Genomic DNA, 24925 nt, shown 5'->3' with positions numbered 1-24925 from the left:
GTGCGTGTGACTTTTTTATTTTTGCTTCTAATCGCTCTTTTAATGCCGCCTTTTTAGGCTTTCAAGATTATTTTCAAAAACATGCCGTCAATAAAAATGGATACTATAGCCTTCCATAAATCACTCCAAAGTAATATTTTTAATAGCTTACTTTTTACGAACTGGAACTATTAACTACTGCTGTTGAGGTGTTCGACTTTATAGGACTCTTTAAGTGTCGTGTGTATGATTATTGTCTTATATTGCTACCATATAGTTACAATAACTTTAAAGTAATTTTTGTAAATAACTGAATCAACTAATTCCTCTATAAAGTCTTGGTCTTAAGGAGGTATCATTCACACTAAAGCCACAAAAGAAAATAATTTCTACGTAAGTTCAATTTCTTGCAGGTAATTCTTGTTACTTTTACCTTAAAGTGTTTTGTATAACAATTTGTATATATTAAATTAAGTTTCGCATTTATAACTTAATGAAATAGTCGAAGGGCAGTTGATCGGAGAAGTCTGTTGCCATCAAGATTTTTCCATGCTCGGCCATACCACGTTTCAGATCAAGTACCCAGTGACTTTTTTTTATTAATATGGTGGCACGTTAGCGCTATTTCGTTTGAGATTTTAAGATAACCCAGAAAAGCTTAGTATCAATGTTTTGGTCACAATTGAGTCACAGTTACTCGAGAATAATACATGAATTTGTATATAAGCGCAACAAAATCGTGTATTATCTTCAAATTGTCACTGAAGTCGAGTCATTTCCTACATTATATACATTTTCCAACATAATATTTATCTGAATTTGGTTGAGCTTGACATATTGTATGTACATATGGGCAATTCTGGCTGATTTATGTTTGAAATCTTTAGAACAAGAAAAGGCCAATTCTAGGCTAGCGCATCATCTAAATAAGGCTACGCGACCGTTAACCATCAATAATAGTAGGGCAGATGGCCTTTAGTCTATTGATTATCCCTGATGATTTCTTTAAACAAACTATATTAAGATTGCACATGATCATCTGATTAGGGTGCGAAAGCAGACGGTGAACATAAAATTACAATCAGTTTAACCGTGCGGCTGTTAATTAAAGAAGAAGCCATAATACCGGACACGCCCGGCTGCAACACGGAGACAGAAGCAGAAGCGTTAATCTAGATCTAAATTACCTGTTGCAATGACTAATCTAGGTAGGACTTAATTTGTTTGTCGTAATGGACTGGAAAATGGGAAGATAAACATCGCACGATGGTTCGGTTGCAATTTTTCCGTGCCATTTATGCAACCGATTATTATGTTTTCTTTGGTTTAGTTGCAATTAACTGGACTTTGCTGCAGCTGCCCGGCTAGACACACTGACCCCGTTTCACTCAACCCCAAATAGCGAAAACCTATTGTTAGACCGAAAAAATTTCCTAAATTAATGGTCGCCATTAAACAACGTTCTGTCTTGCTACATCATCTTTCTTTTGCTTGTGACACTTAAATTACTCCTCATGAGATTTACAAAGTTACCAGTTCACTACGAACGGATCTCACTTTCCTATTTTATTATCATTATTATTAATATGAATAATTACGTTATTTTGTTACTCCACTTCAGACCGGAGATGCCATTTTCTCTTCCTGAGGATCTCGAGGAAAAAAGTGATTTACTTTTGGTTTCGAATTAAGTAGCGCTTCATTGAAGTTCAGTGAGGATTTATGTCTGCACGTTGTTAGCGGCACCCGAGCAGAGATGTATAAGATTTGTTCTGGTTCGTTGAAGGTGTTTAGCCAATTATTAGTTATGATCGTTCTGAGTATTATGACTTACTCATGATAGTTTAAAAGGCTTTTTCGATCTTTCTCATTCCTTGGAGTGTGAATTGACGTAATTATTTAGCAGAGAACTTCTCTTTTAGTCTCCCGATTCATTTTTTTCAGCTCGAATTTTGAGGGCTTGACTTACTTTAACACAAATACATTTTTCTAAAGAATGTTTTTACTAACGTGCGAATGACATTGAACAGTGAAATTATGATCTAACTCAGTTTTATCAATTTTTAGCAGAAAGCTCTGACATGCCCATAACGTTTTTGACACAAAATCTCGCGACGTTCCGATGACTTGTGATAAGTTCGACAAACGTCTAGGAGTGAAATTATGGATTAATATCCCCGCAACGTTTTAGGCACTCGATCACGCGCCCTACCGGTGACGTTTTCATAACGTACGAAATTATTTCCTTCAAGAAATGAAGTTCTTATGAACCAACCCCATTCTATAGAAATTTATTGGAAAACTCTAACGTTGTCGCAACGTCTTTGGTACTGGATTAGATCACTTACCGGTGACGTTTCAGTTCGGTCGTCGTTTCCGAATGATTTTCTAACAATCAGAGGCGTCTCAGGAGGGGCATCAAAACTTTCCATTCTGCGCTTTCTTTGTTGCTATGGATTAATTTTTTTTTTAAGGAAAAAGTGCACAATACTAAACTGCTTAAGAGTTCCTCTTTCGGTTATATAAAATTGGTATAAATAAATAGTGTTTCTCCTACATAAAATCTACATAAAACTGACTTTAATCTTGGAAAGTTGCTAAATAAATTAATTAGATTCCAGCATCATCAATTTCAACTATTACTCAAATTTGCAGCCATTCATTATATTGTGAGATTATTACTCGTATGAACACTGAGGTGCTTTATTCCATGATGATTTGCCATATTGATGTTACCAATTTGCAGACGCACACTTAACCTTGCATGAGAACACTTCACTGTAATATAACATATGAGTATCTCCCATTGTATTCGATAATAACGAATGACTTTCAGCAGTCCCATGGTTTTTTCGATTTTTCCCCGAGTGCGCCAGACTAACGGTTCACCTATGTAATCATCGATATATTAATGCTACATTATTCTATTGATTGATTGATCATTTACATAATTCATCATTTTACTGCACATATCGTTAATTTGGATTTTTTGATGGTTCTATACCCTAGTACTCCTGAGTGGTTCGAATAATTTATTAGCAAACTCATGCGACATGTCGTTCTTCTATTTTATGCACCTGCTACTTAACGGTTTTTAAGTGCAGGTTATCGATTAAAACCCACAACAACAGAAGCAAATTTCCCGTTGAGCGAATTTATTCGTATTCCACTATGATGCAAAATATTTTTGTCACGAGCCATTTTATAGTTATGATAAACCGATTTACCGCGATAAAGGAATGCAGCTAGTCTTAATGTTATGGAATCCAGCGCCGATTATGCACCATAACAGGAAAAAGATATTGGGTAACACGATCAGTAACTTACCGAAAGTTGTACTTAATTATGCTCGCTTAACAGATGTAAATACCCAGAAATGATAATGATGACCATAATAATCGAAAAATGCGAAGAACCAGAGGAATGTAAACGTCCCGTTTCACAGAATGTAGAAAACTCAATCACTGGCGATACCGAAAGAGTTCATTTTGAATTCACGGTGAAAAAATTAATAGAGCCATCCGAATCGAGTTTTTCACTTAATTAACAGCATTTTTATTTTAGACATTCAAAAATCGCGGAATTAGGGCTAGTGTGGTCTGAAAGAGCTCATTTGAGATATTTTTAAGGTAATACAGAGGTAGTATCACTTCATTGCGAGAAATTACAATAAATAATAATTTTTATTTGTCACTTTCCGATAAGGCCAAAATAATTTATAAAGCAGCATAACCTGATGCTTCAATTTACTTTTATGAAGCCATTTTCCAATTTCTCCACTTATAAGAATATTAATTCTTAAAACGGACCTTTAAAAGAGGGTCAAGTCAAAAGTAGAAGTTTAGTCTCTTTTACACCTTAAAACAATGGTAATTTAGACAGTTTTATTCAGGCATGATTACGCCGCTTTTGCTTGAGAGATCAAAGGTCTGGTCGGCATTCCGGCTAAGCGGATCAGTTTGCGTAATTTAGTGATGATTTTCTCTGTTTTGGTTTTTAAGTTAGATTGACTTGTTATTAGCTGCTGTTCAGTCAATGCGGTCTGAGTCTGGTCATTCTGCGAGCCATATAATTTTTTCAAAGTAAATTATATGAACTCTTTAAATTAATTTATAGTTAATATAAAAAGTATTCACTTTACAACGCCAAATGACAATAAACAAGTATTTTGCTTTTGTAATTTTTTGATAAACCCACGTTCATCTACATATGAACATTATCTGATGCTTCAATTCACTTTTACACAGTCATTTTACAATTTCTCCACTTATCAGAGTATTAATTAATTTTTCCTGCTTCTGGAACCATCACCAATTACAATCTCTTTCTTATGCGGTAATAATGACCACGAATATATTCAAATTAACATTGTGGAGCTGCCACAATTAACGCAGGAACGCACTCGAATGGGTCTTTAGGTCGACGACACATCAATGATGGCACATCTGCTATTACGACAGGAAAATAAAGAGAGAAAAGAAAAGTGCACAAATATTTAATGAATAATGGCCGCCGTTCACCCGCAGATTGGAAATCTGATGTATAAAAAGTGACTGACCCCCTGTTTAATTCTCGCAGATATTTCGTAATTTCATAACAGTGATCTTAACATTGCCGCTTGAAATGATAGCAGATGGCAACCGAGAGAAGATCGGACACTTTTGTCACATCGAACAGAAGTTCGTTCCTCTTCTTTACAGTATTTCCTCATCTCGAGGACATTTTCGGTTCATGTTGGGAAACAGTAGTTCCAAGAGATACATTTTTATCCTACATAACTCGTAAAAAATAATTAATTTTTCATCACTAGAGATTTCATGAGAAAGTACCTTTCAACATGTTTTTAACGACGATTCGGTTAGAGTTTTAAATTTCATAAAAAACCGGAAATGATGTTTGTGTTGTTCCTTAAAAAATGTTGAGTCAGTCTTAATGAAAACCTTAACGCTTTCATACATCCAATGAAGCGTTTCATTGTCGTGGCAATTACATCATCAAGTCGATGTTATTGGCGGATCCAAATTGATCCTTCTTTTGAAAAAAAGTAGAGCAAGGAGTGGAGAAAAAACCCGGTAATAAAAACCGAACCAGGTGGTCTAATTAATTATTCAAATTTGTTTATTTGTCCAAAAATTATAGATAGGTAACCTCGATCATGTTAAAACAGTTACGTCGTAAAGAGTTTGTTGCTCTGAAATAACTAAAAATATTTTATTTATCGATTTATTCTGGGACAATGTGATTAGGCACCTGATAACATAGTTTTGAACATTTATAGATTGCAATTAATTTTTTTTGCATTTACCTCAATATGGAATTTGGTTTTTGTGCCTTTATATTCTCACACTGCAAGCACATTTTCGTACTCGCCTACGCAAAAACATATTTCACCGCCCTTATTTAATTGTGGTACTTAACAGTATTGAGCGCGGTAAAATTCCCTTTCTGCACAAAGTTCGATAAAGTTACTTTTTCGCACTTGGTACCTAGTATAAAGTTTTTCCGAATTTGCAAATTGAAAGTAATTTCATACTACGTTTTTACTCTAAACATAGTTACAGAATAATTATGAGTATTTTTGTGTTCGTAACTTTAAGGTTATTGGAGTCTGGTCCGGTTTACTCACGAATGAGTGAGAACGTAATTCCAAATATGTACTAGGTTTTCACTCATTTACAGAATAACTTTAGGAGTAATTGTTACTTTTCCTGACTTTCCAAAATCCATATTATTTCTTTTGAGGTTGGAAAGACTGTTTACGCACGCCATTCCGTCATATTTACGCATGCCATTTATGTACGCCGTACTGTGCGTAAATAATCCTTCCTAACCTGAAGAGATAATACGAAAATAATCTTCCAATGGCAAATATTACGTTTTCCCTTTCGAGAAATTATTTTATAACGAAATGATACTTGTCTTGAGACGGTAAGTATGACATTATTTTGGATTATAATTAACAAATAACATAATTGTGCCTACTTCAGACTTCAGACGCAATTACGCACCTGCTTCAGGCGAAGTTAGGCACCTGCTTCAGTGTGGAATAGCGGCAAAGCAGATCTGCTTGCAAATTTCCATCTTGTAATTTTATTACTTACTTCATATTCATTGTACCTACTGTTGCGTAAAGGCTTAAAATTCCAAACTTAGTTGTGACTTCTCTTGAAACCATAACTTTGAGGTAATGCTGGCTTGAGTCTAGCGTAGTTTACGTACAGTGTAAATACTATGTTTTCACTCATTTGAGTAAAAATTTTATGAATAATGGTGGCTATTCTTGAAACCGTAACTTTGAGGTTATTTTTACTTGAACTTAGATGAGATTACGCAGGGTTTGGATACTATGTATGGTATTAGCTCATCTGAGGAATAATATTTAAGAAATTTGCCTTTACTCGATACTGTAACTTTAAGGTTGTTTTCGCTTGACTCCTAATTAGAATACGTAAGGATTAGATACTATGTTTTCATTCACATCAAAAAACTATTTCATAACTAATTATGGTTTTTGTCGACTACTTCGTTTTCATTTATACATTGGAGAAATAATTTCACAATTAATTCTAACTTTCCCTGAATTCATAATTTTAAAGTTATTTCCACCAAAGCAATGCGAATCGATTTCATTTTTTCTTCAGTTTATTTGCAACTAGAACTACGTTAATATGCTAATTGATACTAACATTTATAGAAGTAATTTTTGTAATAAGAAATTCCTCTTTTTCTTTTCCAAAATAATGATTCTTTAACATATTCCACTTTTTATAGACAAACGTGATAGATGAAATTATTCAATTTCCGGGGTTCCCATACTCATATACATAGAAAAGCGGCAAAGCGTGAGATATAAATGCACTTGCCGGATGATTTTAAAAGTCTGAAACAAAAAGAATTAATTATACTTTAGTTTTGCAACTCTTGCTTCAACCAAAGTTGTATGATGCGAAACTGGATCTCAATCTTGGCATTTCTTTTTGTATTATACCTGATATTTTCAGTGTAATTTAGGCGATATCCATCTGATTGCGTCTTTTGGATTTTTTGCCAAGACAAATTAAAAAATGATTTAAAATTAAACCAAAAGAAGACGTAGCATTAAAATTATCGCTTAATATACTCCGATAATAACGTCATTCATTAATGATTTAACAGCTTTCACGATATGCTCTGTCGGGCATCCCCAGCTAATCCAAGTAGTTATTGCCAAAATCCAGTGACATTGAGCAAGTACAGCCTTTGAACTGCACCGTGAGAGACGCCATTATAAAAGCCAATTTCTTATTCTCTCGTTAAGACCTTGTTTTTTCCATTAATTAAATCTGGCAGCTTATCTGGTCCGTTATTTCCAACAGAATGGTAGTGGTTTTCTGCAAGACGATTAAAGTTGACAAGATATATTTTACCAGCCCGTTTCCGATTTCGTGCTTAGCGTAATGAATTTCCGAAATTTCTGTCAAATTCTAGTGTTTAGTAGTACCAACCAGTTTACTGACCAGTACCACTAGCTGTATATGCAGAAACGTTAAATATATTCGGTAATATCGCAGAACAGTTGCTTTGAATAAGTAATTAACTGCTCGGTCAAGTAGCACCTGACGCTAGAACCGCTACAAAAATCCAACAAGGGTAATAATAGTTTCGTAATATCCAACCGGTACCACTGAAAACATCTGCTTTACACCTGAAAACAATAGTAATTTAGACAATTTTATCCAAGCACAGTTACACCGTTTTTCGTTGAGGGACTTTAGGTCTGGTCCTGGAACCGGCCAAGTGAATGTTTTAGCGTAATTCAGATTTTGTATATTAAATTGTGGCCGACTGCAATGTAGCCTAAGTAGATCATCCTGCATGCCATTTTATTATTTTGCAGTAGCAATAAGAATGTTTTATCATTTGACAGTTCGAATTTTTTATTTCGTATTCGCAGAACAGGTCTTCAAAGAGGGTCAAGTAAAGAGCAAAACTATAATTTCTTTTATGCCTTACAACAGTGGTAATTTAGACAGTTTTATTCAGGCACCATTGTGACGCTTTTGGTCGACCGACCTAAGATCTAGCCGTCGTACCGGCCAAGTGCATGATTCTGCGTAATTCTGTGGTGATTTTCCTTGTTTTGGGTTTTAAATGAGATTTTGCTAAATGGAGAACTGATATTCAGTCAATGCGACCTAAGTGCGACCATCCTACATGCCTAATAATTTTTTAAAGTAAATTCAAAAAATTCTTTTAATAGGAAAATTGCAACACCACATGTACATTGTTAAATGTTAAAAATGTGTTTTTCTTTTGTCACAACTGCCCCGCTCTGATTAGATAAAATTTATGAAATATTGCAATACTGCTACCAGCTGAGCAATTCTGAATGTTGCCGTTATATTTATTTAATTTTTCAAGCAATTTTGAGAGAATTGATTGAACTTACTTCCACCATTTCGTCCTGTATTTTTTTCATAAAATACGAATCCTGATGTTACAGTTATGATTTAAGTTACACCCTATATAGAAATGATACTGACACCATAATTTTTCAATTTATATTCCTTTCTTAATTTATTTCAGGAGATATGATCCTAAGGTGTCTTCAACGACTTTACGTCTCCTAGATGGAAATAGGCGCCTTCCTATGTCTGACGTCATGCCTTCTGACGTTCAGCGTCGCGGCGCTGCCCCTATCAATCACTGACACTTTGAGGATCACCCGTCACAACAGTGGGGACATTTTCATTTCGACAAGTCAAGGTAAAACCGTTACTATAAGATTTTCTTTGCCTGTAAGGCTGAACCTATACGTTAATACTTCCTTATTACTTATATATGTATACTGTAGCAGGGAAAATCTGAGCGATGGAATGCCCCGCTAGATAAGTCATGACGGGTATGTCGAAAGCACTTCTTAAGTGATAAAAATGCTCTTTATTAAAGGCAATAGTGGGGGAATTTGCGTGCCATCGGCTTAGTTTTAGTGCGATTTTACTGCACAGCTGGAAATGTCTTAATCAACACTTCCTTATACGCATCGGTTAGGTTATCGACGACTGTCAATACACTGTTAAGTACTTTTAGATTGTCGGACTATAAAACCCGAGTTATATTTCGTTAAAGAAAGTTTCACATTCAATTCCGTGCTTGAAACTTGCTTTTAAGTGAAAAATTGGCGGGTGTGGGTGTGATAAGGTAACGCTGCAGACGTGTGGGTTGATGCAAAGGTTAATTACCGTAATCCCCAAAATGAGCTTAACGGGCTGGTGAAAAGCCCCGGGGTTCTTCTGGTCACAGATTAAATCATATGAAAGACGTTCCTTCAGGGCGATTTGGGTTTCCTTGATTTTTATCTACTTCTGTTTGATTTAATCTACTATAGGAGTAGCAGCGTTTTATGCAGCAGCCAGGAATATATACGAGAAATAATAACAGAAATTTAAATATTAATTACAGTCTTGAAAGATTGGAAACTGCCAAAACTACTTGTATTTTCCTTAATTCAGTTCTGCTTCATGTTTATGATCATATCCAGGTCAACATTCGCAGTGGAATTCTGTGGTGGGGTACATATTCCGGGATGTCCCAAGACCTTCGTAGCATGGATTGATTTTTTGGTGCAACTGGTTTTACCTTCTCATTCTCACAGTTTTTGAGGGTTCTTTTGGAAGTCTCTTCGGGTCAGATGCAGGAAAAAGGAGGCGTTAAAGCAGATCTAGATTTTGCTTCTTACACGTCAATGTATATTTTTTTAATTTGTAGCGGTCACTGCAGCTGGGTTACGCCACTGATTTTTTGCAGTGTTTTGTATAATGTAATTGAATAACAGGTTTTATGCCAAAAATTGATAGTGGCATAAAATATACGAAATATAAGAAATGTGCTGCAGAGTGTCATTTTACAGGGACCCCCGTGCAGGATTATTACAAAGAGTCTTTTTCAGCAATTTTTAACATATGTTTATAAATACGGAGTTACATATCTTCTTCAAGTTAATTTCCTGATCACGTACGTTTAAACATACCATTCCGTCTCTCTCCTTTCTGGGGGAAAAACGACCGCGAAGAAACCACGCGAGAGCGATAGATAATTCAATCGCAAGCCGCTTAAGTTCTCCTGAGCATGTTTTGCACCATAACATTCGTCATAGACGCTTAAATGGTACTACCAGCTTTTTCACTATCAAGGACCGAGTAAATTTCATTAGCGATATATTTCCGAGCATTTCTCAAAGTCCGGAAATTGTGGTTCCAAAAACGGTCATAAAGGTCGTTTGCGGACCACGCTACTGACTTACTAATAACCATAATGGCATTTGTCGTCGCTTAACTTACCACCGCGGTATTGATGACCGTATACACCGGTCGTTTGAATCTATTAACCGGGCGATTAGCACGCCCGAATCAATTAAGGTGGTCTTCGTTTTGCAAAGGAGGGAACATGGCCGATAATGAGGAATAACGAGATGATTGCGGGATATTAATCTGGGATTAGATGGATCAGGTAAATGGGCCTTGACAAGTGGAACGAACGCGCATAAAGAGGCGATCCAGGCATAATAACCGATCATATTTCTAGGTGTCAATTCCAATGCAGTTTTGATAGGGCATCGAGATTATGTCTAATCGGTGCATTGATCTTCACATTTTTCTAGGAAGTTGCTGGAAATCAACTTTCGCACTATCCGAGTTAAATAATACAATAAATTGAAATACCTATCTCCAGCAGGGTCTTGGAGATCACTATTTGAAATCTGACCTCACCATTGATTTAACTGAAAAAATTAGCTGAAAATGAGTATCATCTCACAGGGGTTATTCAAAGTGCAGGTATAGTAAAGGATCAAAGGGGATTGGATCCGATGGTCATACAGGTCAATAAATGAAAAAATGCACGAGTTCAGTGATGTTTATCATAGATATCATCGTTTCAGTATCATGAAAAGTGAACCTCGTTACAATACAAACTTTTGTGGGCCTAGACCTCCTTACTGGTTTAATATGCCGTAGATATGCTATTGGGGTATCACACTGTTTTAGGACACACCAAATTTTTAAACAGAATAAACAGAAGACATTTTTCTAAATTTTCGATGTTCTGTACGCCCAATTTTGATGGGTTTAAAACGTATTTTTCAAATTATGAAACAGTGTTTCAGCGCTCATTACATAAAATACCTATGTTATTGATGCAGCGCAGTCCTTCAGATCGAGTAATTTTTAGAAATTGTCTTTTGTATTTCTACTTTTTTCTCCCATTTTTTGTTTTATAAATTCTTACAGTTTTTTTTAATTGAATAGTAACCGTTAGATCTGGCGATCTTGGAGGCCAACTAAACAAAATCCATTCGAATCTTAAAAATATCCAGAGAACTTTGAATAGAATTTTTTTCTATCGAATGTATCCCTCTGTTTCAGATAAGGGCAAAACATGCTCAGAAGACACCTGCATCGGTATCAGCAGTGGCACAGCTCAAGCCATCTCCCGTAACGATCTCTGCACCTGCAGATGTCACCAGCACCTTCCAGCCTTCAGGGAAGATCTGCAAATCTGCGTAGACGACATTCACGGTAAGTCACGTCTTTATGTATGGATTTATGGAATGAAGCGGCCACTGAGCAGCCCAAACTTAGGTACATTTGGTTCATCCACCGAACATCGACCTAAGCCGATTAAGATTACGTCCATTAATAGTGAAACAAATCGTACCATATGGCACTCGTGTCTGGGAATGTTATTTGTTTATGTTTTATGCTAATGATTCCTTAAATTAATGAATTTTCTACTATGTTTCATTTCATATATATATTATCATTTAAATCATATTGGGGGGTCCCTAGCAGATAAACATCTGAATGTTTTTAATTCGCCAGGCAGTACTGAAGATACCCCACTGGGGGCCAAAATATGAACAATTAGCGTATGTCAAAAGTGAATTATTTTTTGGCTTGCGTTCATTTATTGGAATTACAGAAAGTTGCAATTAGTTGGCGGACGAAATGGTTCTTAAAAATTACGATATGGAGTGATTTATAAGTAGCATAAATTAGCTTTGAGATATAAGATGATATTGAAGCAATTCGTTTGGTTTATCGGCGCTATTAAGTCGTAACAGCTTTAAATATTCGATTTTGAATGTGTACTAATCGTTTTTGGCTTGGGAATTTCTTCTTTGGAAAAGATAGTAAATCAATAAATTAAACTAGAGATTTGAAAGTTGCAGATGAAAACAAAGTAAAGGGTTCCGTTTATATATAAGAACTACTCTACCGACGTTCTAAATGGCCTGAGAAATAACAATGTAGGTAAAAATTGAAGTATCGAAATATAATTGAAAAAGTTAGAGCTGAGTCAATAGTTTTCACTTTACCATTCGTTTACTTACAAAAAAGTAGCTGAAATTTAAATCAAGCTCGTCAAACCGCGCTCGTCTAAATTGAGCATCGTCTCAGAAGCTAAAGAAGTGTGTCCGTAGTGTCAAAGAATGGAGCAACATGAGCGATTTCTTTTTGTCGAGAGAACTTCACGGCGAACAAATAGAAGATCTAGTCATTGTACCTTCTGAGATTGCGAACAACAGTCCGGATCTTCAGGCGTTACAGGCTCAGTGGGACTCTTTGTTAAACAGAGCATGGGAGAGCCGGATCCTGCAGTTTCCGATAACAAAGATGAATGTCGTTCGTTTGAATCGGTTAACGAGATACCATGAAGAGGTGTTTACCTGAAGTGACGGCCTTAACAGGAGGGCAGTGTTGCGGTTGGCGGGGCGCCATCGCTAACAAAAAACAGATAAACAATTGTTTATCATGTGCTTTCGACAAATAATGATTTATTGCTTCTTGTCTATGTTCACATATTTTAGTATGTTTGTGTTTATTAATGTTTGCATGTTACTAAGAAAACTTGTAGAATCTTCTGACCATAAGATCTTTGAGTATGCATATTGGGAGACCGTTGTTGAGTGGGATAGTCTAAGACTAGTACCACTGTAAGAAACAAGTAACCTTTAAAAGCGATATTAAAATAAACAGTAGTATTAAAAAGAAGTTTAGTAGTAAAATACTAATAATTTGGAATGACATTCATAATCATCAATATTTCTCTTCATTCACAAATTGACTATAAATTCTAGATAAGATCAACTGTATTGTTCGTTGAAGATTTATGTGCGGTATTAAATCTGTCCATTAGTTCGATCTATTGAAAACAAACTGAAAAGCCCAACTAAAAAACGCTTTTCACTGCCCATAAATGTGCCGTTTGGCGAAGAATGGAAAAAAGATTTATCATGGGCGCTCGACGAGTGATTTATTGCTTTCTGTATATGTCGAATTTTCTGGCATGTTTGTTTATGGTAATGTTTGCATGTTTATGAGAAAATTGCGAATACTTATAGTCATAAGATCTTTAGCCATATAGGGAGACCATTGTTACTTAATGAGTCTAACACTAGTACAGCTATAAGAACCAAGCTATTCTAATAAGCCGTATTGAAGAGCTTCGTAGTCAAGTAGTGATATGTAAGAATGACACACAGCAGATTATTACCAATGTTTCATTACATACATAAATTGTCAATAAATTCTAGATAAGGCTAATTGCATTGTAGCTAAAACATTTATGTGCGGTATTAAATCTTTTTATTGCATTGAAAACAACTGAAAAGTCCCTTTTAAAAAGCACTTTTCACTACCCATAAATGCTACGTTTGCGGAAGAATGGAAACCATTCGAGGCAAAAACTGTCTCGTGATACGTAAACGGAAAAATGCAAGCGGCCATCAGATCGAATTGAAAAAATGCTTCCAATTCCGAACACGTCGTCGGTCTCTTCGCGACTCCGTAAGTACTTTCCCTGTACTGATTAGTACCAACTCGCGTTTTCTTCGTCTGCCAATTTTTTCTCATTGCCCGTGACGCGGAAGAGACCAAGAGGAATCCGAAACTGCCATCGCGTTCGTGTTGTGAGGTTATTTTCTGCGTATAAAAAAGAAGAACATGCGGGTAAAGTCAGGTTCCCACGGGGCATGTAAGCACGGGCCGAATTCTAGCCATAGCTGTGCGGTAGCGTATTAAAACTAATAGCTAGTCTTTATAAAACATGCCCAAACGAGTTATGGGAATACCCGGAACTCCGCCATTTGTCAGTAATACCAAAGACCGTAGATATCCGGCTTTAGACGTCTTGTTAGCTTCCAGCTGAGAGTATAACTTTATTACCCCGGTTTTCTTTCTTGTTCTCTTTGATTCGAAATTTTAATTTGAGAGTCACGTCGTCTTAAACTCTCGTTAGGTGCTTGGTATCTAGATTTCAAGGATGCTAATTATTGCGATTTATAAACATTGTTGTAGACGTTCATTGCTTGATTACTGAAGTTAATGTTTCAAGGAGGGGACGGTTCTTAGGTTTGGAGTTATGAAATCTTTAAAGGTACCTACAGCAAGCACGCGATTTATTAATTATAAATAGTGTCATGTTTTTAACCCATGAAGCTTACTGGTTGGAGAATACTTCTGATCTTGATTAGCGAAGGTAGTACGGTTATTAATTCTTTGGTATGTTGGGACTATATTAGATATCATACATATGGAATAAATGTCACTTAGTCCAATTTGTTCCATCTGCTGATTTTTGCGTATGTCGAACAATGTCTTGCCGAAAATAAATTTTCTGTTAAAGTGGTCTGAAGAGTCAAACCATGTGCCTCCTTGGATGCGATGGGTGGAAACATTGTCGGCCGATTGTGTTTTTCTTCAGACAGTTGTAATCGGCCGATTGAACTATCCTTTCGTTAATCTCCGTCAGCTGTTGACATTGTGTCTGCTGGCAATTGGTCGATTCAGGAGAGACCCGAAAAAAGCAGTCGGCCGACAATGCTTCCGCCGATTGTATCCAGGTCTGTACGTGACTTAAGGGATTCGATCAAAGATTCTATTATCCCTTGCCTCATGAGTTTTAATCTGAATTATGTTGAATAACAGAGGAGGGTAATCGAGCTTTGCCGAATAATTTTCGTTCTTCGACCGATGATCTTTGCCCACGTTTCCGATTTGACATTCTCTCCGACCTTCACCAGTTCACTCACCATTCCAGTGAAATCGAAACCACAGACAAAATACTCATTAGACATTTAATAAGTAACTGTGTATTTACTGAGACTTGGATGAACCTACATATTACTTACACACTTGCCTACATCGGCTTTGTTAGTGCAACATTATGCAAAAATGTCCGTTTCTAATCAGCGTAACCGACGCAACGCATAAATATTGACCAAACAACCTGAACAATGCATGCCCAAACAGTTACCCATCCCGAATGCTAATAAACCATTGAGACCTACAAACGCGCCATGTTTGTCTACGATAAGTTAGTAAACAACTTCAATTCCACTTATTAACCTCTCGTGTTATCTTCATCGTCTTCTCGCCTTTCTTCATTTGGTGTATTAATAATATACATTTTGGAATTCACATTCACATAACTGTGTTGTGTAATACCCGCAGAGTTTATACCATGGACACGATTTTATAGATTATGAATATGTGATGTTTTGTGGTGATGGAACATGTAGTGTTTCCGCTTCAATTACTGAGATGACAAGCAAAATTCCTTCTTTTATGTGTAGAGGAAATGGTTAATATTGCAACCAAACAAGACTAGGAATTTTGATTTTTCAGAGAGGTGTCACTGGAAAAGGACAAAGGTATGTGTAAAAGTGATTGATAAAAATCAGTTTGCACTGTTCGAAAAATTCGAAATGGGCATGAATCTACACCTGATGTAGATGTATTGATGTAAGATAAGTGGTTTTATGGTGGTTTATCGGTTAACGTCACGTTCGGTGGGCAGGAAATTTTATAAAAAGGAATGTCAATCAATTAAAGGATACCTCATTTTTTAACCATCTTTTCAGAATATACATCCGAATTTTTTGATGTTTCAAAATATGTAAATAACGGTTAGTTACTACAGTCGATGTTGGCGAACGCCATCTGTGGGTAATCAGGTAACGGTTTAAACGATGACAAATGCCTTCACAATCAAATTTTAACACTCTTACTTTGGAACTACACAGAGAAGCTGGTATTTTTTATCGATGTAAATAATAGCAGGTGAAGGGTTATTAAGGATGTAAATCGCAGTTCATTTATATAAATATGCAGATTATACTGTTCGCAGCTTTATTTATCTTCTTCTTATTCCGTTAGTGTTGTCTTTCGACTTGGGTAAAAACATGATACCAAGCAAAATTTATTCTTTTCTTTAGTTTTCAAAGGCAGATACAATTTAATATTTCGGCCTCCATTTACGTAAATGTCAGCTAATACCGTCGTTGGTACTTAAACTCGGCTCAAGCTGAGAGCTATAAAATTTCTTGATCTTCGACGTCCCGCGGTCATCTTCTTAACTTTCATTGCATTTTCAAGTAAACATTATACTCAATTATGCCTTTTGCCCGCTCCCACCTGCTGTATCTCTTGACCAAATGCATAATTGACACAAATTAAAATTAATACAATCAAAAAACCGCCGGAGCAAGTCTACAGTTACAGAGTCCCAATTTTTGGGATCAGTGTAAAAAATTTAAGGTTATGGCTTAATTAGTACCGTCGCGGTACTAATATGTAACCAATTACATGAAGACAACGCCGAAAATAAATAAAACTGTCTGTTAACGATAAGTCTGCATTATCGATTATGACACCGAAACGCGGTGGTGCCTCGAGTGGTACCGGTATAGTAACCTTCAAGGTGCATTGATGAAGGCCGCGTGGTTTCCGTTTGTTTTCTTAAGGTTAGTGACTTCATATAGTATTACTTTTGCTTTAATTATTGCAGTTACTGCGGTACTACCAGTAATCCTTCATTTTCAGGCCTGAGAACCGGCAAAAAAATCACCGCAAATCGTGACTTATGGTACTAACGTCACGTCAGCCAATCGAAAAGTCATGCTCAAGCAATGCTTTATTAACTGTAGCCTCACCATGAGTGGTACTTATATCGACTTGTCGCGATTCCCCGAAGAAACTCATTTCCCTGCGAGTTTTTCTACTTGCGATTAGGGAAAAAAGTCGCAGTACTATGCAACGCGATCGGTTCTGCAGAAGACAGTACTTATATGGGCCATCGCACAAGAAAAAGCGCATTTAATTGCGAAAGTAAAAACGGCAGTTTCTTTCGAGAAAATTGGAGTTATTATGGCGTTGAAAGTGCGTTGACACGATACTAATTGCTAATAATAGTCGGATTGAGTAGTACCAGTTTATTGACTTTATAATGCAAACTCGAGTCGATTTTCCATATGGTTTAATTGAGCTCTTACGTGCGTGGAGCAGGGACGGCACACGTACACAAGGCAGTACCAGAGTACCAGTCTGTAATATGCATATGTTGCGGTACATTCCGAGCTGTCTCAGGTATTTCATGCAAAATTGAGGGAAATTATAATAAAATTGATTTAAGCCGCATGAAACATGTCTATCACGGTCGTATCAATCGAATTGCATATACATTTCTATATAACTGTATAGAAATCAACAGCAGGACGATACAACTTTTTTGAAATAAATTATTATGTAATTGAGAAGCGTATTTTTGGCAGGTAGTACTTTCTGATAATATACCCCAAAGTGCCAGTTACACACTTAAGGAGTGTATGATTAAAAGATTAAACCACTAGTAATACCACTAATTTTATTGAAAATTGAAAAATTGCGTGAAGTGGTACTTACTACAAGTTTTTTTAAATTTCAGTTATTTTCAAATTTGTTTAGCTCAATTACTGGTTAAAGCCTTTGCGTAATGATACCAAATTTTGCAGTAATTAAGTACCTAGTACCTTTCAATAATAATGCACTGCACGAATTCCTGACTTGTGTGTGGTCTCAAGGTACTACTTTTACGTAATTTTTTTGTTTTAAGAAATGATTTACCAAATAATTATAATAAGCTGTTATTGGGAGCTTTTACTTATTGGGGTTGATTGGTCCATTCGTTGGTGGTCGTATGACAGATAGTACTACAGGTACCTGCGATACTACCTTCTGCTAAAATGGAATGTCGTTTTCTTGCTAATTTTCGAACTGCAGCTTCTCGGAAAGGACGATTTGATTGATTCCTCAGGGTTTGAACGCTCACTTCACCTTCCTTCTAGAGAATGACATGGCGTTTTTGCCAGACAGAAACTTTCGCAATACACAAATTGTAAATAAAACATAATGAAGCATAAAAAAGTTTAACCTCATGCAATTTTTCAGAAAAACGATTTATGAAAAGTATTTGAACTACCTCTCGAGGGAAATCCATATCTCATTGCCACTTTGTTTACCCTCGATAGTATAATTTATTTTGATAAATTTCTAAAATAAAAAAAAATTGACACATTCTCAAATTTTCCGCAAAAAATTTTCCTCAAAATGCGCTAAAATATAGTGTTCCAAAGTTATTGTGAAATAATTTACCATCGAATCTATACCAGGTATAAAAATATGACAAAAAGTTTATATGAAAATGATTCGTGGCTAATTATAGCATACAGAGTGTAAAAAGTTTTATTACACCTACAATTTCTGAAATATTTAGTTCAAGTTTTGAATATGCACATTACTTTATGCCCTGTTCTGCATTTCGATTAAAACGTAGACCTGAATGAAGGGTTTTCTTTGTATTTTTAGAAATAACTCTTTTTCTTACAAATTCAAATGTGAAATCATAAGGTCTGAATTTCAGGAAAAATATGCTCCTGTAGGTTTTCCTAATTATTTGATTGACAGGTGCATCTGAGAATATTATGATGTGCTAAATTAATAACGTCTCAGTTTTATTAATGATAACATAAACTGCGAGGCGGATGATTTCGCATGATTGATTATTTAATGTGCTTTTAACGGCCTACGGCAGATAACTTTTTTTACAAACCTGATTGACCAAGCAGGTGATAAATTTATCTGAAACAATCATGGTATAAGCGTAACTGGTTCCATAATTAAAAGTTTAAAATTTTAACTTAAGTGTGCGATTAAAAATAATTAAATTTCAATTAGTATTTCCAACGTAAAACGTGTTACATTGATTACGTGGACACTTTTGCAAGAATACCAAGTATCATGACCGACTTTAAATTAAGATTCCGAAGCCCTTTTTTCGAATTGCAAACCATAATTGCAATAACTATTAGCAAATTGGAGCTTAAAATTGAATTTTTGACATAAAATTTTAACTGGCGCTTATTCCGCATTGCTAAAATTAACCTTCAAAGAACCGCCGCTCTTTATTTAAAGGCATTTCGGCTCAATCTTCCGCGAAATTTAATCGAGAACGATTTTTCATGCCGAAGTATCAATTACCGCTAATCAAGCTGATTTATATGACAGAGGAAGATTTATGTTTATGGTGATTGGTAGAGTTCTAAACCAAACTGCAGCTCGTCGGCATCACTTATGAAGACTAAGTACGGTTCTCAGGTATTGCTTGAAAGTAAATTTTCGGTGCTTGTAAATTCCGCACCTGTCTTGTCAGATATCATAGGTTCGCTGATTTTATATCGGACAGAAGGTGCGAAGACTAACTCCTCTTAAAAAAACCTGATCGCGAGTAGTCGACAATTGTCAAATATGATTTTTAAGTTAAAGAATTGCGCGATTAATGAAGGCCAGTTATGTCCCTTGTCGTTTATGTGTCATTTGTCAACATTCATGTGTCATTTCGAAGAACCGATAAAACCAGATTGTAGCCTCAGAACTGACCTACAAATTAATTCCGTTTCTCGGCCACTCTAAAAGATTTATCACTAAACTTCTTTCTATTTATTTGTTGGTAGATAGAGGAATACCTGCATTCATATATATCTTTGTTTTGTTAGTAGCTACGTGACGCCATTGTCTAGGCCTGTCTTGTCCAATTTTAGCACAATGGATTCTAGCCTTCTTTCCTTACGCTGACAATATAGAAATCGCAACTAAAGAATGCTTTTAATTGAACCTATTTTGCGAATACTTTCTGAGAAGTTCGACTAATTTGAAATTTCTGTAGATATTAATAGCAATCGGGTACTAAGCTACCTTTCAAGAAAAGTTCAACCAAAGTTCATTCGTCAAGACCTAGATATCTTTGATTTCTGGAAGCTGACTTGCAATTATATGATTTTGAAAACGAATTTTCGACGTTAATCTCTAAAATCAGTGGTGTACTTATTGCAAGAAAAATTGTGTTTTACCAGTAGAGTACAATTTAGATTGGGGTGTAGTTATTGAATTAGTAATCCCTTTTTAAATCCGTCCTCATGGGGCACTGATTGATTTCCGATAGCTCACTTGCAAGTTCATAATTTAACAAAGACATTTTTGAGGTTTTAAGCTGTTTAAAATTTTTGAAATTTTGCTCTCGAGAGACTAAATAAACGTTCCAAGAACAGAGTGCGCTTTGCGTGTTTTTGTTGTAGTCGTGGCCCCTTTTCCTACCTTGCATGATACGATCCCAATTTCTGGAAGTTCCGTTATAATTTCAAGACCTGTAAGATCAATTTCCGAGTTTTTCAATTCTTCAAGTCAATCGTCGGCATTTCCGGATTTAATGCAGTAATCAACAATAATTTAACAATTTTTTCTTCGCGACATTCTTTTGTGTAACTATGTCGTGAGAAAATAATAAACTTGCGAGAAAACTGCATACGCCTTTTACTCCTAGCAAGTATCGCCGGTAATCCACTGTTCGATGCTGATTGAATTTTCAGTGAAAAAAACAACGATAAACAACGAAAACGATTGCTTTAGATGGAACCCCGAAGAAAGTACCGCGTCTTCGCTTGAAATGCCGATTTAGCCATTATTAGCATTAGAATCGAATCATCAGTATCTTCTTTTTCTGCGCCATTCCAATCGATTTAGTACCAAAGCGAAACAATTAACTTGGATATTGTGTCCAATAAATCCTGATGGATACCGTTGGCCCTCGTCAGCTGCTGCTGAGCTAAAACCACCGTAATGGATAAATCAGACATTTTTCAATATGAGCAAACACTTTAACAAGCCCAAAGGCAGATGTTGCAAAACGGTTGTGTTTATTTGTCTCGTAAACTTTATCGAGATTCCATCGTGTTTTGTTTATAGAAATGATAGTGCGTGACGTGTAGCCCACGGTTTTCCTCGGAATCGCGGCTTTATGTAGATTTCCCGCGTGTCCGAGTAGTAGAGCTCGGATAGTCGTGTGGGACAATGGATAGAGGGACTAGAAACCTCGATGCCATCGAAAAAAATCGACCCAATAACCATTTTTTGTTCAAATCCGATTAAGATGGTTTTCCTGATAAGTTGAATTTATATGACGCTATAATGACTGGCAGTAATTCACTAGATAATAAGCTGCTACCTCGGACGGCAGTAAAATAATACGAGTTGGACATAATAATGAAATCCGATCAAAGAGATTTCGTTTGTTAGACTGGTCTATTAGTACCCTGTATATCTAGATTACTGCCACCAAGCTCTGTTCTTTCTGATTTTATAGATGTTTTGATATCCAATTTAACTATGCCGAAGATCCTCTGCTACTTCCTTGTTGATGTCTCTTACTCACCAATGGGTTTGCGCGAGTTTAAATACAAATTTACGGCATCCTTTGAAGTTCAAGCTGGAACTTCGCTGTTTCATTACCGAACCAGTGACGATTTTTTACTTGTTAGGATTCGTGGATCAGGTTTGTTAAGTCTCTTAGCTCAGATTGACACGCTACTCTGTAGACAAACCAATACCGATTTTTGTTGCTTGGATCATATGCACGTGAATCCGTTGGCGTCGTGCAAGTCCCAGTTCAGTAGATAGAAATTTTCAAACGCGTCTCACCATTTTTGGTAATCATCATTTTACAAGGTCCTTTTGTGCAAATTGAGACGCCACTGTTTTACACTCAAAGCAGTGGCGACATTTTTCACTTGCACATCCTTAAAAAAAAAAGGTGATAAACACGCCGCTCCAAACTGAAGTTGGATTTCTTACGTAATGACACCTTCAGATATTACCGGATTTTACAGTTTTGCCGACAGCTTGATATCAAATTTTTTTATATCTCATTTACTAATTACCACTAGATCTTAAAGCATTTTCAGAGCTGCTTTTAAGGCGATAAATACATGAAATATTCGCGACAGTGGTAGTACCTTGAAGTCAAGAATGGCTATATAAAAAAACGCCCAACATGAAATTGCAGCTTTTGAGACTGAAAAAGGGCAAATTTACAATTGGGACACCAACGTGTTTGTATCACGTTTCAGTCAATTTGTTAGCAATAAAAACTTTTAAAGGTGAAGACAAATCGGCATTGTGGGTTTAGAAAATAGGGAGAACGGTGGTGAAATTGAGACTTAGTATGTAGTGGTGCCTTCAACTGGTACCAGCAACCATAACAGGTTCTATACATAAGAATTTTTATCGGCAGTTACCAATTTTAATTAATTTTCTTGGTGATAGAAAAAGGTGCGATAATGGTACTACCTCGAGACCGTGAACTGCCTCCATGTCGTTTAAATTGCAGCAAAGATGTATTCAGTTATTTACTGGGTCGATATTCATTATAAAAATACTACTGTACCACTAATAAAATGTAATAGCTACTACTTCTGCTTTACAGCTCGCAATTGCTTGTAGTTATTGCCACCGAAAACTATTAAGAACAAATTCGTTACATTATACATGTTTAAAGGAATCACAGCTTTATGATAGTACTAAAGATGTAAAGATTTATAATGCCATTTTAATTGATTATTTATACTTATTTAATTATCACTACCACGATTTAATCCTATATTAACTTTAATTATTTATTAAATTAATTTAATATGGTACCATTTTGTAAAGTTGACGTGTGAGGTGAGTTTGTAAATATGACTATTCATAAAAGTCGGAAATAGAATAATAATAATTCAATGACGATGGCCAATCATTAGTAGTATTACCAAGCGGATACCTCGAAGGAAACTACAATTTCTTCGTCAATTTATCTGCAATCATTGGTCGTATAATGGATGACACTTCTCGGTACTGCTTCATAAGCTATTTTTAAATCAAACATTACACTCTCAATTTTTATTCTTACGACTTCCCAACATCCAAAAAGTTCAAGAACCTAGTCGTCGGTAGTACCTTAAAACCAAAGAAGGCTGCTACTTCTTTTAGTACCACCGTGCATTTTTTTATATCACATCCCAAGTATGGTACCAACACTTCGTTATTGACTAGAAAATGAGAGATTTACGGTAATGGGGCCAAATCGCGGTTTTAGAACGCCGTGACGTTTATGGAAGTTTAAACAACGAGCACTACCTTATGTTTATGGAAAAGCACGGCCTGAAGAACTGCAAGCACCAGCAATGGCATCTTCGGAGAGTTTGGCCCGCGGTGGATACTACTCGGATTCTCCTTAGATCTCTTATTGATTCGTGGCATTTTTTCTTCAGAAGGCGGCCGTGTTTATAGTTTTTGCTGTCGCTGAAGATAGATTTCAATTGAATCGAAGATTGATGGTGAAAGGAGGAAAAATCATAAATTGTACTAGGATGAAACTAGTACTGCCTTTCAGGGGAAGTTTTTTTAAAGATATTCGTAGGGCATCTTTATTCTTCCCCTTTCCGAATTATTCTATTTTGAGTAAGCGTATTGATTACTACGATGTGTTGACTTATAGGCAGCGTCAACAAAATCATTAAGTGCAAATTGAAATATTGGAATATGAAAACATTACAAAGAAGATAATGTGTAGGTACCATTACTTTCTATTATTAACTCCAGCATTTATCCCAGACATATAAACAACAGCGAGGTAATAAAAGATACACACAATTGTACATAAATCTGATCATCTCTTTGTCTCGCAGGTGGTACTACAAACACTTTCACTGCTTTCTTTGAAATTGAAACACACGCATAATTTACTAATTATACGAAATAATTCCCATAAAAAAGAAATCGAGTCTGCTTTTATTACCCTTGCAGCGACGAAGGAAACCCATAGAAGAAAAACTCTGTAATTTACTCCAACTTTTTTCCTCCTAGATTAATAATAATGACAGCGACAATGGTCAAATTTGACACATTCGTGAGGCTAAAAATTTAGGAAATGTCAAATTTTTATTACGAATGTGTTAAATTTCCAGCCTCAATTATTTAGTTAAACACTGAGAAATTTACTTCTGTAGTTACTGCAGTTCTGTCTTATTGTCATTGTCACTGTTCGGGCAGGTAAAAAGTGACATTTGTCGAATTTGTAACCTCACTCATGTGTCAAATTCTGTTATTATTCTTGTTTTATACAGAAGAAAAATACGTACATCTCAAGTGAACCAGGTTTTTAATCAGATGGAATAACGTGCAAGAACTTTAAACTGCCTTTTAAATCGGAGGAATTAAATAAGTCCAAGTCGATATTTCATCCTTAGTAAAAGGGGATTTAAAGTACGAAAAGCCATTAAATTCTAAATAAATATAATTTGTCATAAAGTCATATGAAAATTGCTGAAACATGGCTTACTGTAAAACTATTTATTTCATGATACTCGCCTCTTCAAATGCCATTTAATTTTAATTTAATCAGCATTTGTCAATAAAGTTAGTTAAAGAGATGGTAGATTGGCCAATTATAAAGTCATTTTGAAACACATAATTCATTTTCGAATATCAATTTTAAATACAAGTGAAATTGAGTCCGGTAAAGATATTTCGTGTTCAATGAAGGAGCCTTTAAGATATTAAAACAACATTAAATTTTAAAGAAATTTAAGATATCATGAATTATGGGAACATAAAGAGATACATAAAGAACTTGTTGATCAGTTATGTGCATTAATTATGCGACATCCCGTATAATTTGGCAGTACCACCACTACGTTTAACCATTGTTTAACAGATTACATATGTCGATAAATTATATTTTTTAGAACCTGGAGGTATTGGTCAGCCCCAAAAAGTGA

General features: G+C 35.7%; 1 protein-coding gene across 1 annotated transcript in view; it reads left to right on the top strand.

Annotated features, from left to right (window-relative positions):
* The window catches only part of sha (shavenoid), a 40494-nt gene that overhangs the window by 630 nt on the left and 14939 nt on the right, over positions 1-24925 (top strand). The window contains exons 2-3 of the mRNA XM_066393609.1: positions 8545-8724; positions 11382-11534. Of these exons, the coding sequence (XP_066249706.1) occupies positions 8589-8724; positions 11382-11534 (289 nt within the window). The 5' untranslated portion in view covers positions 8545-8588. The remainder of the gene's footprint in view (positions 1-8544; positions 8725-11381; positions 11535-24925) is intronic.

The sequence above is a fragment of the Euwallacea similis genome, chromosome 9 (assembly GCF_039881205.1).
Source record: "Euwallacea similis isolate ESF13 chromosome 9, ESF131.1, whole genome shotgun sequence".
Taxonomy (NCBI): Eukaryota; Metazoa; Arthropoda; class Insecta; order Coleoptera; family Curculionidae; genus Euwallacea; species Euwallacea similis.
This window is presented reverse-complemented; position numbering and strand designations above follow the sequence as displayed.